The 13,600-nt window shown below is 38.1% G+C and overlaps 1 protein-coding gene across 1 annotated transcript; it reads left to right on the top strand.

Moving 5' to 3' along the window:
- The first annotated feature begins 2,425 nt into the window (after positions 1-2,425).
- LOC137407915 (piggyBac transposable element-derived protein 4-like) lies at positions 2,426-7,964 on the top strand. Its single transcript, XM_068094299.1, has 4 exons — positions 2,426-2,449; positions 3,053-3,060; positions 4,514-4,582; positions 6,407-7,964. Exons 1-4 carry the CDS (start codon positions 2,426-2,428, stop codon positions 7,962-7,964), a joined length of 1,659 nt encoding a protein of 552 aa, XP_067950400.1.
- Positions 7,965-13,600: the final 5,636 nt, after the last annotated feature.

Raw genomic sequence — 13,600 nt, 5'->3', positions numbered from 1 at the left:
GCCATGATGCATCTTCAACTATATCCTTATCTATCTGCAGTGCACACCCTATAGCTATGCTACTGGCATCACACCATATCACAGCTTTTTTGTCACACATCACACTCCATGTTCCCTTCACAGGATCATGATTGTCAAGTCTCTGAGCCAAGTCTTCAACTCGTGATGTAACGTAAGAGGACAATACATCATTCCACTGAATCGCATTCGTCTGGCGTTTTATGTAACTGCAGGCCACTCGTAACCAGCCTGCTACAGGTTCATGGCCGGTTAGCTTGCCACAAACAGAGAACAACTCTCTCTTGGTAGATGCTTTCTTCGGATCAGGTAACAGCCCGTCTCGCTTCCATTCTAACTTTGCTGTAGGCCCAGATACAACACGAAGACCGAGCACTCGAGTGTTTGCGAGATTCTCTGGATTTTTGGTCACCAGTCCATATACTGAGCAGGTGTTTCTGCACCCTCTCTGGTGATACCACTTCCTCGCTAACCCATATATCATCAATGTAATGATCTGTCCCCTCCTTCATTTCTTTGTCCAAAGCAAGGACTGCACTCACTATTTTCGACATGATCTTGGGGGCAACATTCAGTCCAAAGCCCATCCTAGTCATCACAAATAACCTCCCCTTGTACTTCACAGCTTGAAACTTTCTTAGCTTATCTGCGATGTGAACCTGGAGATAGGCTTTTTTCAGATCTAGAATAGAAGCCTTGCCTTTTCCCTTTCTCCAAGCTCTCAGCTTTTCCTGGCACACAGCAGTGTCTTGACCTGGAAAACTCCTAACATGCTGGTTAAGTTCTCGATAGTCCATCACTGGTCGCACTTTCTTTGGTTTATTAGGCTGTGTCGCCGTCATCAGAGGTATTATGCCATTAATATTTCCATGCACACTACTATCATACGCCTGCAACAAACCATCTTCTGTCCATCGTTCTACCTCGTTACAGAACTCCTCTCGCTGTTCTTTGGAAACGGAATATTCTGGACACGTATTTCTCAACTCTGGTTCTCCATCCTTCCATTTCCACTCAGCGACCCACTTTCCACCATCAAATACAGCTGTAAAATCATTGTCTTCAACTCTCAGAGCTCCGTCTCTACCTGAGGTCACCATTCCAGCTGCACAACATTGATAGCCCCAGGTTACGCTGCTGTCTTTACCAATCAACACGCCTCCCATCTTAGTAATAATATCCATTCCCAAGATAACATGAGCGCTACACATTAGCGCTGGTGCTACCAGGCACCTATTTGTTACCTCTAGTCTATCAACAAATAGGTCTACATCTGCCTCACCAATGCACAGTGTCTTCTCGCCATTTAGCATTGTCACAATTCATGGTGGTCCTAATGCAACAATGTCATTATCTGCACCCATTTTTTTAGTAACCACCGATTTCTGACACCCTGAATCAACTAAAGCTTTTAGTGGCCTTTGATTTTTTGATATGATAGTGATAAATGGTAACACCTCGTCAGCTATTGTTGACTGGAGGAAGCATCCGGTGCTGACGCTCCCCCTTCCATGTTTTCCGTCTGACCCTGTTTTGGCACAAGTTTCTGGGGGCAACTTCTCACTATGTGGGACTGATCACCACAGATATAGCATGCTCGGAATTTTCGGGGATTAGCACCACTATTCGGTTTCACCCCCTTTTTCTGTGAACAGTCTCAGGCGAGATGAGAACCTCCACATATATAACAACTTAATTTTGGTTTGTGTCCATATTGGCTGTAGCCCACAGCACAGGCTTGACTACCTGATCTACTGAACAACATCAGTCTGGCGCGTGCGACCAAATCAGTCAACTCCAGGGTTTCTACCGAAGCCATCGATTTCAGTTGAACAGATATTTCCAATGGAAGGCCAGTCATAAATGCACATTTCAGCAAGGAGTCAGTGTCTGTCTGTCCAATTAGATTAACCAGCTTTCTTAAATTAGATAGATATACATCTACCGTCTCACCTTCTTGTAGGACGCGTCTCTGAAGCTGGTCGTAAGCAGCATAGCAGTTGACACCAAACGCCTAGAGCATCGTAGGCTTCAGCTTCGCGTAATCATTTTTAGTTTCATCTCCCAGCTGCTTATAAACAGCAAATGCTGGCCCATTCAGAAACAAAGGCAAGAATGCTGTTAAATCGTCGATTTTCTGTATTTTTGCTACTAGTTCAACTTTCTCTCGCCAGTCAGCAAAATCTTCACTTGTTTGTGAATCATCATATCTTGAAATTACATCCGATAACTTCAGTGTCGCCATTTTCATTGCCGAAATAGCTTGTGGTTAAACCGTTGGCACTTTAATATACATAAGCAATCAGCTAACTCGTCGTTATTATTTTATTGCACTCTCAATAATCCAATTAGTTCATAGCCAAAACGTGTACAATACTAAAGAAACGTGCTCGCTAGATCGTGTCCCATGCGCATGTCTCCAAAGGTCAAGGTTAGCAGCACTTAGTTAGCATGACAGCCTTACATAAAGTTACATGTATAAAACAACACTTCACCACAATAATAAGTTGCACTTACACTAAACTTATAAAAGTATACAGGTAATGTCGGAGACTTAGAATATAGTCACCACATTTTGTTCTCCGAAAGTTGACTCTTCCACTTGTTCTGCTCCCACGTCTGACCGCTATGAAAAAGCTTGTAATGAAAAGTGAAGCGTATGGGTGAATATAGGTCCTTACATATGGGTTAGTAGTTAGCCTAGGTGTCCAAGAGTGAAACTATATGTTTCACTCTTCAATTCTTGAGTTTGGTAATTTTGGGGGTCCCTGGCTACGTCCTGTTGTAGTTCCGTCAGCAGGGGTTTCATAACTTTTAATCTTCAGTTTTAATCTCTGGTCTAGTGTAGATTGGTACCAGAAGTGGATCTTCATACACCGCATGACGCAGGTTTTTATCATCTGGGTGTTGTCGCTGGGTGTTGTCGCTGGCTGGGGTGCGGCGCTGTTTTAACGGTTTAATCTGAGTTTCAATTACTAGCTTTTGGTGATTAACTAGAATCCTCATGTATTAAAAGTTATTAATGCTCTTGCAGTGGAATAGGTGAGTTGTCATGTGCTGGTACTAATCCCAAGGATAGTTAGTTATGTAAGCTATCTAGTGATGTAGCATGTTATCTGTATGTGGCTGTTTTAAGGTATAACATTGCAATATGGAGATGCGTACTTATTTGTTTAAACAAACTTTTCTATTCGAAAAATAAATTGATGCAAATGTTATTATAAACTGAAATTAGATTTTCTGTTTAACTGCAAAACCGAAAAGTTTGCAAACCTTTTTGAATGAATACTCAATCTGTGTCAAGGGATAAATTAACTTTCTTATGCCGATTAGCAATATTATTTACCGAGTAAAACAGGATAAAAAAAGGTTCCTCTTTAATATGGAGCTAACTTGAAAAATAATTTGGGCTCGTAATGAACATCACGGCAAAACGTGCATTTGCAAGGCCAAACCAGATATTTCGCAACCTAATAGACTACAAGCACACTGTTGACACTGCACAAAATAAAAATTGAACAGTCTAAACTCATCCTATATAGATAGCCACTTACCCACTCGTATCATGCTCAGTATTGATTACCTATTCGAAAATGCTTAACCCATTCAGCCCGGCAAGCCACTCACAATGGCTTGATGTTTTATCAATAATGCAGGCAAGCCACCGTCAGTGGCTTTGTGTTACCATAGATATTTTAATTAATTAATATTTTATTTGAGGCTATAATGTTTTGGTTTGAGGCTGTGCTGGAAGATTGCCCAAGTTTGTTTGTAGTTTACATTTAGTTGGGGCGGTCATAACAAGCCACAAACTGAAATATTCTGCTCACAAAAATTCAGGAGTCGTCCTTGAATTCACTCCAAAGCCATTCTCTAGCATGGCTGATGTAAACGGGCCACGCAGAGCTTCGGTCAGATCTAAAAAAGATAACGATTTGTGAGTTTCTAGCCGCAATTCCTAAATCGGTTGCGGAATGTACACGTAAATCAATTTCGGCGCCTACAATATAACTGCGCGTTAATAAGGTCGTTTCTACGCAACTACAAATGCTAGTTGCACTGAGTAGTTGTAGTAGACTGTTGTTGTAAATGGTTTTTAGTATACTGTTGAATAGAGCTTGTACATTGATAATATTATTACGGACTAATACGTATGTACTACATTGCAAAACGGTTATTTTGTATGACTACAGCAGGTTTTGGCTTGCCCACAAAACCGTTTTACTTTTTCTTCTAATTACAATACAAATTTGAACCTGACTTTTCAGCAATTATTAGCCTAGCTACAAAACAGTTATATTTCTATTAAATACATATTGGAACCTGACTTTTCAGCAAATGTTAGTCTAGCTACAAAACAGTTATATTTCTATTAAATAAATCCATTACGTCCATGGTACTACTGATTACATATAATCGCCAACATAGTTACACAGTTTTCAAACCGAGTTAGGAACTGCGGGCTAGAAACTCACAAATCGTTATCTTTTTTTAGATCTGACCCAGAGCTTCAGCTGCTAGAGGTGGAACGAGACACGAGACGTCTCGAGTATCGACCTGTCTCGTATCGGTCTCGTCTCGAGTTAACTATTGCCAAACTCGAGACAGGAAATAGAACTAAAGCGCCTGCGCACGGTCGTTAAAACATGGCTTCTTGCGGTAGCAACAACTCCATATATTGTAACGGATTGCGGGCAGCTGCCTTTAAAATTATACCCGGTCCGTTACTACCTGTTGCTATTGATTATGTTGGCCACTGAGTCTAATCATGTAGTCCGGACAACGGCCCTGTTATATTTTAGTTCGGTTCTGTGTTCTTAAATCAGATACCGGGTCGTATCTAATTACTCTTCGAATAATCCAATTTAATAAATTGGATAACTTTTGCGGGTAAAATGTCTGTATTTTATCGTTTCGTGTCTAAACACCAACTGACCTTCATAAGATTCGGGCCTCTTTTACGTATATACTACCAATCGCGGGTAAAACTTGCCCGGACACGGAGAAACGAACAAAAGGCTGTGTCGACCATGGTCCGTGTTCGGTTAACAATGACGTTTTGTTAGCTCAATATAAGAATATACATGTGCATGTATACAGTAATTAATATAATTTCATGAGTACAATTTAAATATAATTCACATACTACAGTTAATACATAAACAAAACTTAACATTAATGAAACGATAAGAATGAAAGTGTTATCGTGTGTTCTTTTAGTTGCGGTATTTCTTTGTACGAGCGACGGCTATCGGTTTCATTACACATTACATTAAAAAGTAAGAACTATTCAATAGATGGTAAAAATATACATGTACAAAGCAATATGTTTATTATAATTATGATCAATCAAGCTCAAAATTCTTAGAATATATAACTTCGGTATTTTAGAGCTGTTTGTGTCACTTTTGTTTACAAAAACTACATGCATATCACTATTAAAATGTTGTATTTCAATCGTTTACACCAGGTGAAAATTCAATTTAAAAATAGTTTTATTAATTTATATATACCGAGTAGCTAGTACTTGTGTAGTGAAATCATCACCAAATGCTCATTATTTTACTGTCTCGTGTCTCGAGTCTCGAATTTTCACAAGACAGTGTCTCGAGTCTCGTCTCGAACTTAAAAAACCTGTCTCGTTCCACCTCTATCAGCTGCAGCTGCCAGAGCATTGCTGAATGCTTCATTTGTTCTAGATAATATACTGGACAGTTCAGATGATGAGGTAAGCACACAGTCATTGATTAGTGGTGGTTAGTATTGTTGCTAGTAGTTATATTGTAGTTGATGAGAAATAAAGTATAATAATAATTTATTGATTCTTCATCACTCACCACTAGCAATGCACTATAAGTAATTGGTGTAGTAATATATTGTTGCTAGTAGTAATGTTTTAGTAGATTGGAATGGTGGCTAGTTGTTAGTACACGCAATGAGTAATGTTACTACTAACATTCCTACATCTATCAAATGAGCCACAAGTAACAGCTACAGAAGTATGTATCAGCAATCATGTGCAATAAGCATAGAGTTATTCAGTTTTAGCAACTCTTGTGGTGAATATAATTTTAGAATTACAGAGAAGCCTCCAGTACTGATAGTACTGATGATACTGATACAGAGGACATAGTGCCACTCACTTCTATTACTACTAGTACTTCTGCAACAGCAACCCAAATACCTAGGCAAGGCCGTAGAGGGCGACCAAGGTTGCTAGGTATGTATATAATTTTTTGACAGTAGTATTCTGAATTGTCGGTCTTTCTGCTGTTTATTGCTGACCAAATGTATTTCCTTTTTATGTTGGTTTCATTTTATTGTACTGGAACCTGATTGCAGGTCAGTAACAAGCATCTCAGCCGCGTAATGCTGCTCCGTTGCCGAGCTGGACTGTTGCTGATGACAATTCTGCTCCCGAGCTAGCTTACCGATTCATACCTGCTCGGCCATCTGGAGTGCAGCAAGACCTCACCAATGCTAGTGTCATTGATTGCTTCAGAACCCTCGTTACAGACGACATCATTGATGAGCTAGTGCAAAACATCAATGACTATGCGACAGAGAAACTTGCAATGAACCGACCTGCCAAAAGGATGAGTCGCTTCAATGAATGGACGCCAGTGAACAAGGAAGACATCCTGAAACTTATGGCTGTGCTAATAGCTATGGGAATCACCCAAAAGCCTAGGATGCGAGACTATTGGACGTCTGGTGCAGTGCACCAGACACCTTGGTATGGTAGCATGTTTTCTAGAGACCGGTTTGAGGCAATTTATTCTACTATGCTGCATGCATCTGAGGTCGGCTCACAAGGCAAAGCAAAAATAGAACCATTCGTCAACAAACTGATAGAATCATTTCAAGCAGCATTCTATCCATACAAAGAAGTCCATACATGTCTATCCATACATAGAAGTCTATCCATACATGCTGTCGATGAGATGGTGATCGGCTATAATGGCAAGTGGTCTAGCAAACAGTACAATTCGAGCAAACCTTCAAAATATCGCATCAAGACGTTTGGTTTGTGTGACAGCAACACCTCGTATGTGTACAATCTGCTGATTTATTTTGGTGCTGACACGTCATATGATCCGGAATTGGATAAAGACTGCAGAGAAGCTGTTAAAGTGTTCGACTATCTTATCAAGAAACTAGGCCCTGGACACCATATCTACGCTGATAGATATTATACATCTTTGAAACTGATCACCTTTTTAAAAAGCCACTTCATGCATTACACCGGCACCCTCAATGTCAGCCGAATTGGTTTTCCTTTAGAAATTAAAAAAAAAACGCTAAAGCTGCAGCACAGAGAGCACAGAAACTACCTCAGTGACGACAAGTCCATACTATGTGTCGCTTGGAGAGATAAAAAGGCGAAAAAGTACTGCACCCTAGTAACAACTGCTCATCACGCTGGGCAGACGGAGGTTCAACGGCGTCGAGAAACTGTCATCATGCCTTCTGTCGTTGCCAACTACAACAGTTTTATGGGCGGCTGTGACAAGATGGACCAAATTCTGTCATACTATGGGCAGTATACACGCAAAACCATCAAGTGGTGGAAGAGGGCTTTCACATGGATTTTAGAAGTAGCCCAGGCAAACAGCTACATCCTTTACTGCCTATCACATCCAGATGCAAAACTAACTTTGCTTCAGTTCAAGAACCGAGTTGTTGATCAACTGTGCGAGGCTGCTGCTGACATTGGGGCTGCTGAAGAACCAGCAAGAAGATCAGGAAGACCTTCTGTACATCTGATAGAACGGCTCTCTCACAAACCTCATCTGGTAGCTCATCGGTCAGAAGCACGGAACTGTGAGGTGTGCAGCACTCCACAGGAGAGGAAGAGAACTAACTTTGTTTGTTTGTCATGTCAGGTGTATTTGCATCCTAAATGCTGTTTTGGCCTGTATCATTCCATTGATTACAAGAAATAAGATGCTGATCGAATTGTTTGACTGTTTTTTTTTTAATTTGTTTTCTACTGATTTTCATATATCAACATCAGTGCAATAAAGGCCACTTATCTCTAGAAATAAAAAGTTTACAGCAGCTAAAATTTGCATGCACATAGGCAACACATTTATCAATAAGTACATAGCCAAAAATTGGTGAGAATCAGTATATTTCTATTTTTTGTTAATAGATAAATAACAAAAAATACGTGCTGGGCAGCTTGTTGGTAAAACATGTGTAAGTTTCATCTGATGTCAGGTACTAAACTAATGACACAATAAAAAAACACATAAGCTGTTGTTATAGCTCGAAGTGTCTAGATCATGTTGATATATAGTTTTATGGACCTAACGTCGGCCAAACCCAGACTACAGTGCACCAAAGTCGTGTAGGTACAGTTTGGAATTGAGAAAGATAAATAATTCCGGCAAAACTTATAAATAATCCCGGGCTGAATGGGTTAAATAAAACGAAAAAGACCGCCGATTGCGAGCACGAGAATCGCTTTCCAAATAATAGTTACACTTTGCTATGACAACACTGTTCGAGAATTATTCACCAAAGAGCGTCAGTCGTAATACGTCCTCATTATTGTCGGCATTTTCTGATTTTGCCTTCGCGATCAAGCATACTAACGCAGAGGTTATGAGTCAAAAAGTTGTCGTTTTCCGAGTTTATTAGAACTTTAAACTGTCCTAACTCTAAAATCATTTGGCTCGAGCTTTAACTGCACGGTAGCTGGGAAAGACCTGTCGAGATGTTTCGCGTATCCTGACTTTCTTAGCAAATAGCTGTCCGAAAATAGCTTCTTCACAAATAGTTCTGAAATAGATGCAACAAACCCGTTCAAATCATAAAAAAGAGATGGTTCAGTCGTCACAACGACCTGACATAATTATATTACAGCTGGTCTGACATTGTGAACGCAATACATACGGTATATTATGCAATGCTTTGCACCACTAATTATTGTTACCACATTATTTTTTTACGATCACTCGTTTGATTTTTAATGATAAGGTAGTTGTAATAGATGTTGTGATTTAATTGGAAACAACCTTAAACCTAGCACTTTAATGAGCCGAGCATTCATGAGAGAAAAATTTTTATAACGAGACGTTGTTCAGTTAATAAGGGGAAAATGAGGGGGCAACTCTCAGTTTGAGTTTTAATGATTTTTTAATTCTTTGTTCTGCAGCAGAAGCCAAAAGAGCCTGCTGAACCAAATTTTTTGTGATACGACCTACCAAACCCAACAGGAGCAGCTGAAACAAGTAGAATGCACTTAACAGGATGTTATTTTAACAAAACCTGCTAAAGAAACAACCTTTATTACCGATATAATTCAGTTGAATGCATAGATAATTAACATGGCTTAGTCATGTTATTAATTTTTGTATATATAAAATATATATAAAAAGAATTTTTCCCATATGTTCTATAGTTCTGCTGTTTTGTTTTATTTACATTAAATCATAATTTAACAAGATGATAGAAAAAGGTAAGGTGTAATGAGGACCAGTATGTGTATTAGCATGGCTATTCGAGGCGCAGAGCCCGCATCAACAGATGAGATTGTTAACGAAGAAAACATAGTTGTTTAAGCAAAAGAAACTGGAACAAATCTATCCCAGAGAGTCCAGTAAGTACTGCTCCGAAGCAGCCCTAAAACCATCCTGGCTATCAATTACCCTCAGCCAAATTGGCAAGGAATTCCATGCTGATGACACACGATAGGCAACCCATCTATGGCCACCAGTAGAAGAGGAGGATGGATGAGGTAATGAAAATAAAAAATGACGAGCGTTGTAATGTGTTGACAAGTTATTTTGAGATTTAAATTGTGTGAAAGCTAAAATACATATTCTCAATTGGTAAAGTTGTTGTATTATATAGGCAAAACACGAGCTTTTATTAAACAAATGAGCTGATGGAAAATAAGAGTTTCTATGATATATTATTCTAAGTAATATTTGTTCAAGTAGCTCATTAGAGCATTTTCCCATGATTCCAAGCAATAAATTATTTTACTATTAATTAGAGCATTCTATAAAAGCAAAAGAGGCATTTCTAGTAAGATCAACGAGGCCTGGTAAATAAATCCCAAGCTTTGTCGCAGTTGTTTCCTCAATAGTTCTATGTGTCTTGACCAGTTTACTGTACTATCTATTGTAACGCCTAAAAATTAATGCTATCTGCCATTTGTATCTTTTGTCCGTTCATGGAAATGTTTTTTGTAGATCGAAATTTATTTTGTGTATTTTGAATAACTATGAAATTAGTCTTGTCAGCATTCAATGTGAGTTTACTTTGGTCAAACCATTTTTTTATCTCATCTAGTTCTCTGTTTATTATAGCTATATCTTTATACAAGCTTTTAGCGTGTAAAATAAGTTAGTATCATCAGCACACAAAATAGTTTTAAATTTATCAGTGCTCTTTACAAGATAGTTTGTATATAACAAAAATAATGTTGGTCCAAGGATGAATCCTTGTGACACTATACATTTAATCACTAGAGGTTGGGATATTTTCTGTATTATTATAACACTTTGAAGATAATTTAATAGATAATTTTCAATTAATTCTAAACTCGAATAATAAACATTGCTCAAGCTTATTAATCAAAAATAGAGTGATCTATTGTATTAAAAGCCTTTGAGAAGTCAATGAATATACCAAATAGAATAATCAGATAGAATATTGTTTAAAGCTGCAAATGCATTATTTTTAAATTCCATTAATGCTTCACGAGTTCCTTTCTGAAATCCAAAATGAGTTTCTGCAATAATGTTTTCTTTAATAGTGTAATTATGGACTTCTTGGTTAATAAAATACTCAAAAAATTTTGAAAAAGCCGGCAGAATAGAAATAGGCCTATAGTTATTAGATGACAGCTTATTGCCTTTGTTTTTGAATATGACTGAAGCTTTAGCACATTTCATTTTTGTGTGAAAAACATTGCTTTATGCTCACGTTGAAGATGTAGGCCAAAACTTTTGATAACTCAAGTGAACATGCTTTCACTAATTTTGCAGGAATTCCATCTACGCCTTTTGCTTTGTGTACATTTAGATTTGCAATAACTCTCTGAACAGTACACTCATGAACTTCTACGAAATTAGAATCTGGGAATGTATTTTTACACTAGGAGACATCATATATCGATTTAAATCAATTGAGAACCTATCAGTGTCAGTATATGGAGCACGATATAAAAATGTAATTAAGAGCAGCCCCCATCACACCCAGCCATCCTCAGTGAGCTAGACTCTGCTCTGGATAGGTTAGTAATACAGTTGAGGAATCCAAAACAGCTATGAGTAGTATATAGAGAGCAGATCTACACACAAAAGTGACGGATCCAGCGGGGGGATAGAAAAAGGGGGTTGTGAATTAAATTGGCTAGGGGTGTAGATTGAATCGTGTGGAGTTGAATGAGATGTTGGGGTTTGGGGGGAAATTGTGGTGTAGAGTAGGGGGTTGAATTCGAGGGGTTACGGATCCGCTCCTGGCGTAATCGGCGGATTATCTGTGGATGAGTCATCGGATTAGCGGGGGATGAGTCATCCGATTGAACGCGGATTATCGCGGGATTAGTCGGGGGAATCGTCGCGGATTAGTCAGGCGAATCGTCGCCGATTATCGGTGGAATAGTGGGGGTGAATATCTGGGACATCGAGGGCTGGATGGTTTTCCGGAGTGGATCTCGCGGATTATCGAGGAGAGCGAGAGATTACCTAGCGGATGAGTGAGGGGGTTAATATCTGGGACACCGAGGGGTTGATTTTCCAGAGATTGTTATATATTTGAAACATGGAATATATATGAGAAAGTGTTTATGTGCAAAGTGGAGAATGTTATATATTTGAGAACGTTGAATATATATGAGAAAGTGTTTATGTACAAAGTTATTTTTTTTGAAGATTTGATGTTTTTGTAATGCTGAAGCTCTTGAATGGTTAAGAATTTTAAGGATTTTTTATTTTTCGGTTTTTTATATATGTTGAATGAAAGATCAGTTTTATTACAAAATTATTCACTTTAAAAGATATATTTATATGTATTATTCATTATTTCCATCATCATTTCGTTTCAATAAAAATAAAATAGTTTATGTTTAACTTGAAATATATGAAATGTACAAGTAGATAAGTCACAATAAAGATAATATAGTATAAATGAAACATTGAATATATATAAGAAAATGTTCATGTACATTCTTTAAAACGAAGTGTACAAGTAGATAAGTCAGAATAAAGATAATATAGTATAAATGAAACATTGAATATATATAAGAAAATGTTCATGTACATTCTTTAAAACGAAGTTTGTATCGAGTTGTTCATCAATCACTCATCGTCATCGGAAATAAGTGAGATAGAAGGATCCTTTTTGCATTGTACCGAACTCTCGTAAAATCTGCTTGCTTCTTCATGTCCCATGACTACTACATCGTAGTATTCGCAAGTATTGTGAGATTTTACTAGCCCCTTGTATATAATGATACCCGGATAATTTTCTTTCAACGAAAGGGCACATCTCGAAGGCATCGTTAAAGTTCCTTGAACTTCCTCTCCATCAACTTTGGTTGAAAATGCTACAGTTGGTACCACATCCACATTGCCTTCACCATCTTTGTATTCACTTGCTCCAACATTGTGATAGTGGAAAATAGATGGTGCTTTGAACTCCTTGAGATGACGAATCTCGAAATGTTGTATAAGTTTTTCAAGTTTCTTCGATCTCAGATTGGCTAGAGTACGTTTCATGTCTGAGGGAGTTGAGGTTCCTTCTGTTACTCTTCTTAAGTCATGGTAACTTCCCTGTCCATTAGCCTTAGGTTTTAATCCAAGATATACCATAATACTTGGATAAGACAGCATCCATCCAGAAATCGTTGTGGAGCAAATACAGCAGTAGATTTACTAATCCCATTTTCCACATAGTTGAAGTGAATGATACAGCACGCTCCATGGATCGAATGAGCTTCTTCCGTTTTTGTCACCTCCATAATCAATCCTATTGAAAGATCTGACATTCTCTGCAGTGATTTTGCTTCCATTAAAGTAGCCTTACTTAATGTTCTTAACTTGTCTGCCACATCTTTTACCCTTTGCTCCAAATTCGTTTTGATTTGGTTGGATTTCTTCTTCTTCGTTGAAGGAGTCGTGTTAGAAAGAGTTACAGGTGAAATTCTCTTTTTCGTCATCTTCACTGAACTATTCGATCCAGGTTTTATCACTCCAGATTGAGTATTATCCTCCATAGTTGTGTAGTGTGTTAATTCTCTGAGTTTGAATGAAGAACTGATATCGTTTTAGTAAAATTCTGCTGGTTATATACAATTCTCCTCATCAAATGATTAATGAGTTTTGATAAATTTAGTTGCATCATCCATAATATCAGAAGACTTTTCGCGAAATTGAAAATCGCGAGATTCAATTTCGCGAAAGTTGACTATATAATATATATAATGTGTAATTTCGCGAAATCCAATTTCGCGAAATTCACTTTTCGCGAAATTCAATTTCGCGAAAGTTGACTATATAATATATATAATGTGTAATTTCGCGAAATCCAATTTCGCGAAATTCACTTTTCGCGAAATTCAATT

This window comes from Watersipora subatra, chromosome 11 (assembly GCF_963576615.1).
Source record: "Watersipora subatra chromosome 11, tzWatSuba1.1, whole genome shotgun sequence".
NCBI lineage: Eukaryota > Metazoa > Bryozoa > Gymnolaemata > Cheilostomatida > Watersiporidae > Watersipora > Watersipora subatra.
The sequence above is the reverse complement of the archived record's forward strand: the minus strand, read 5'-3'. Positions and strand labels throughout refer to the sequence as shown.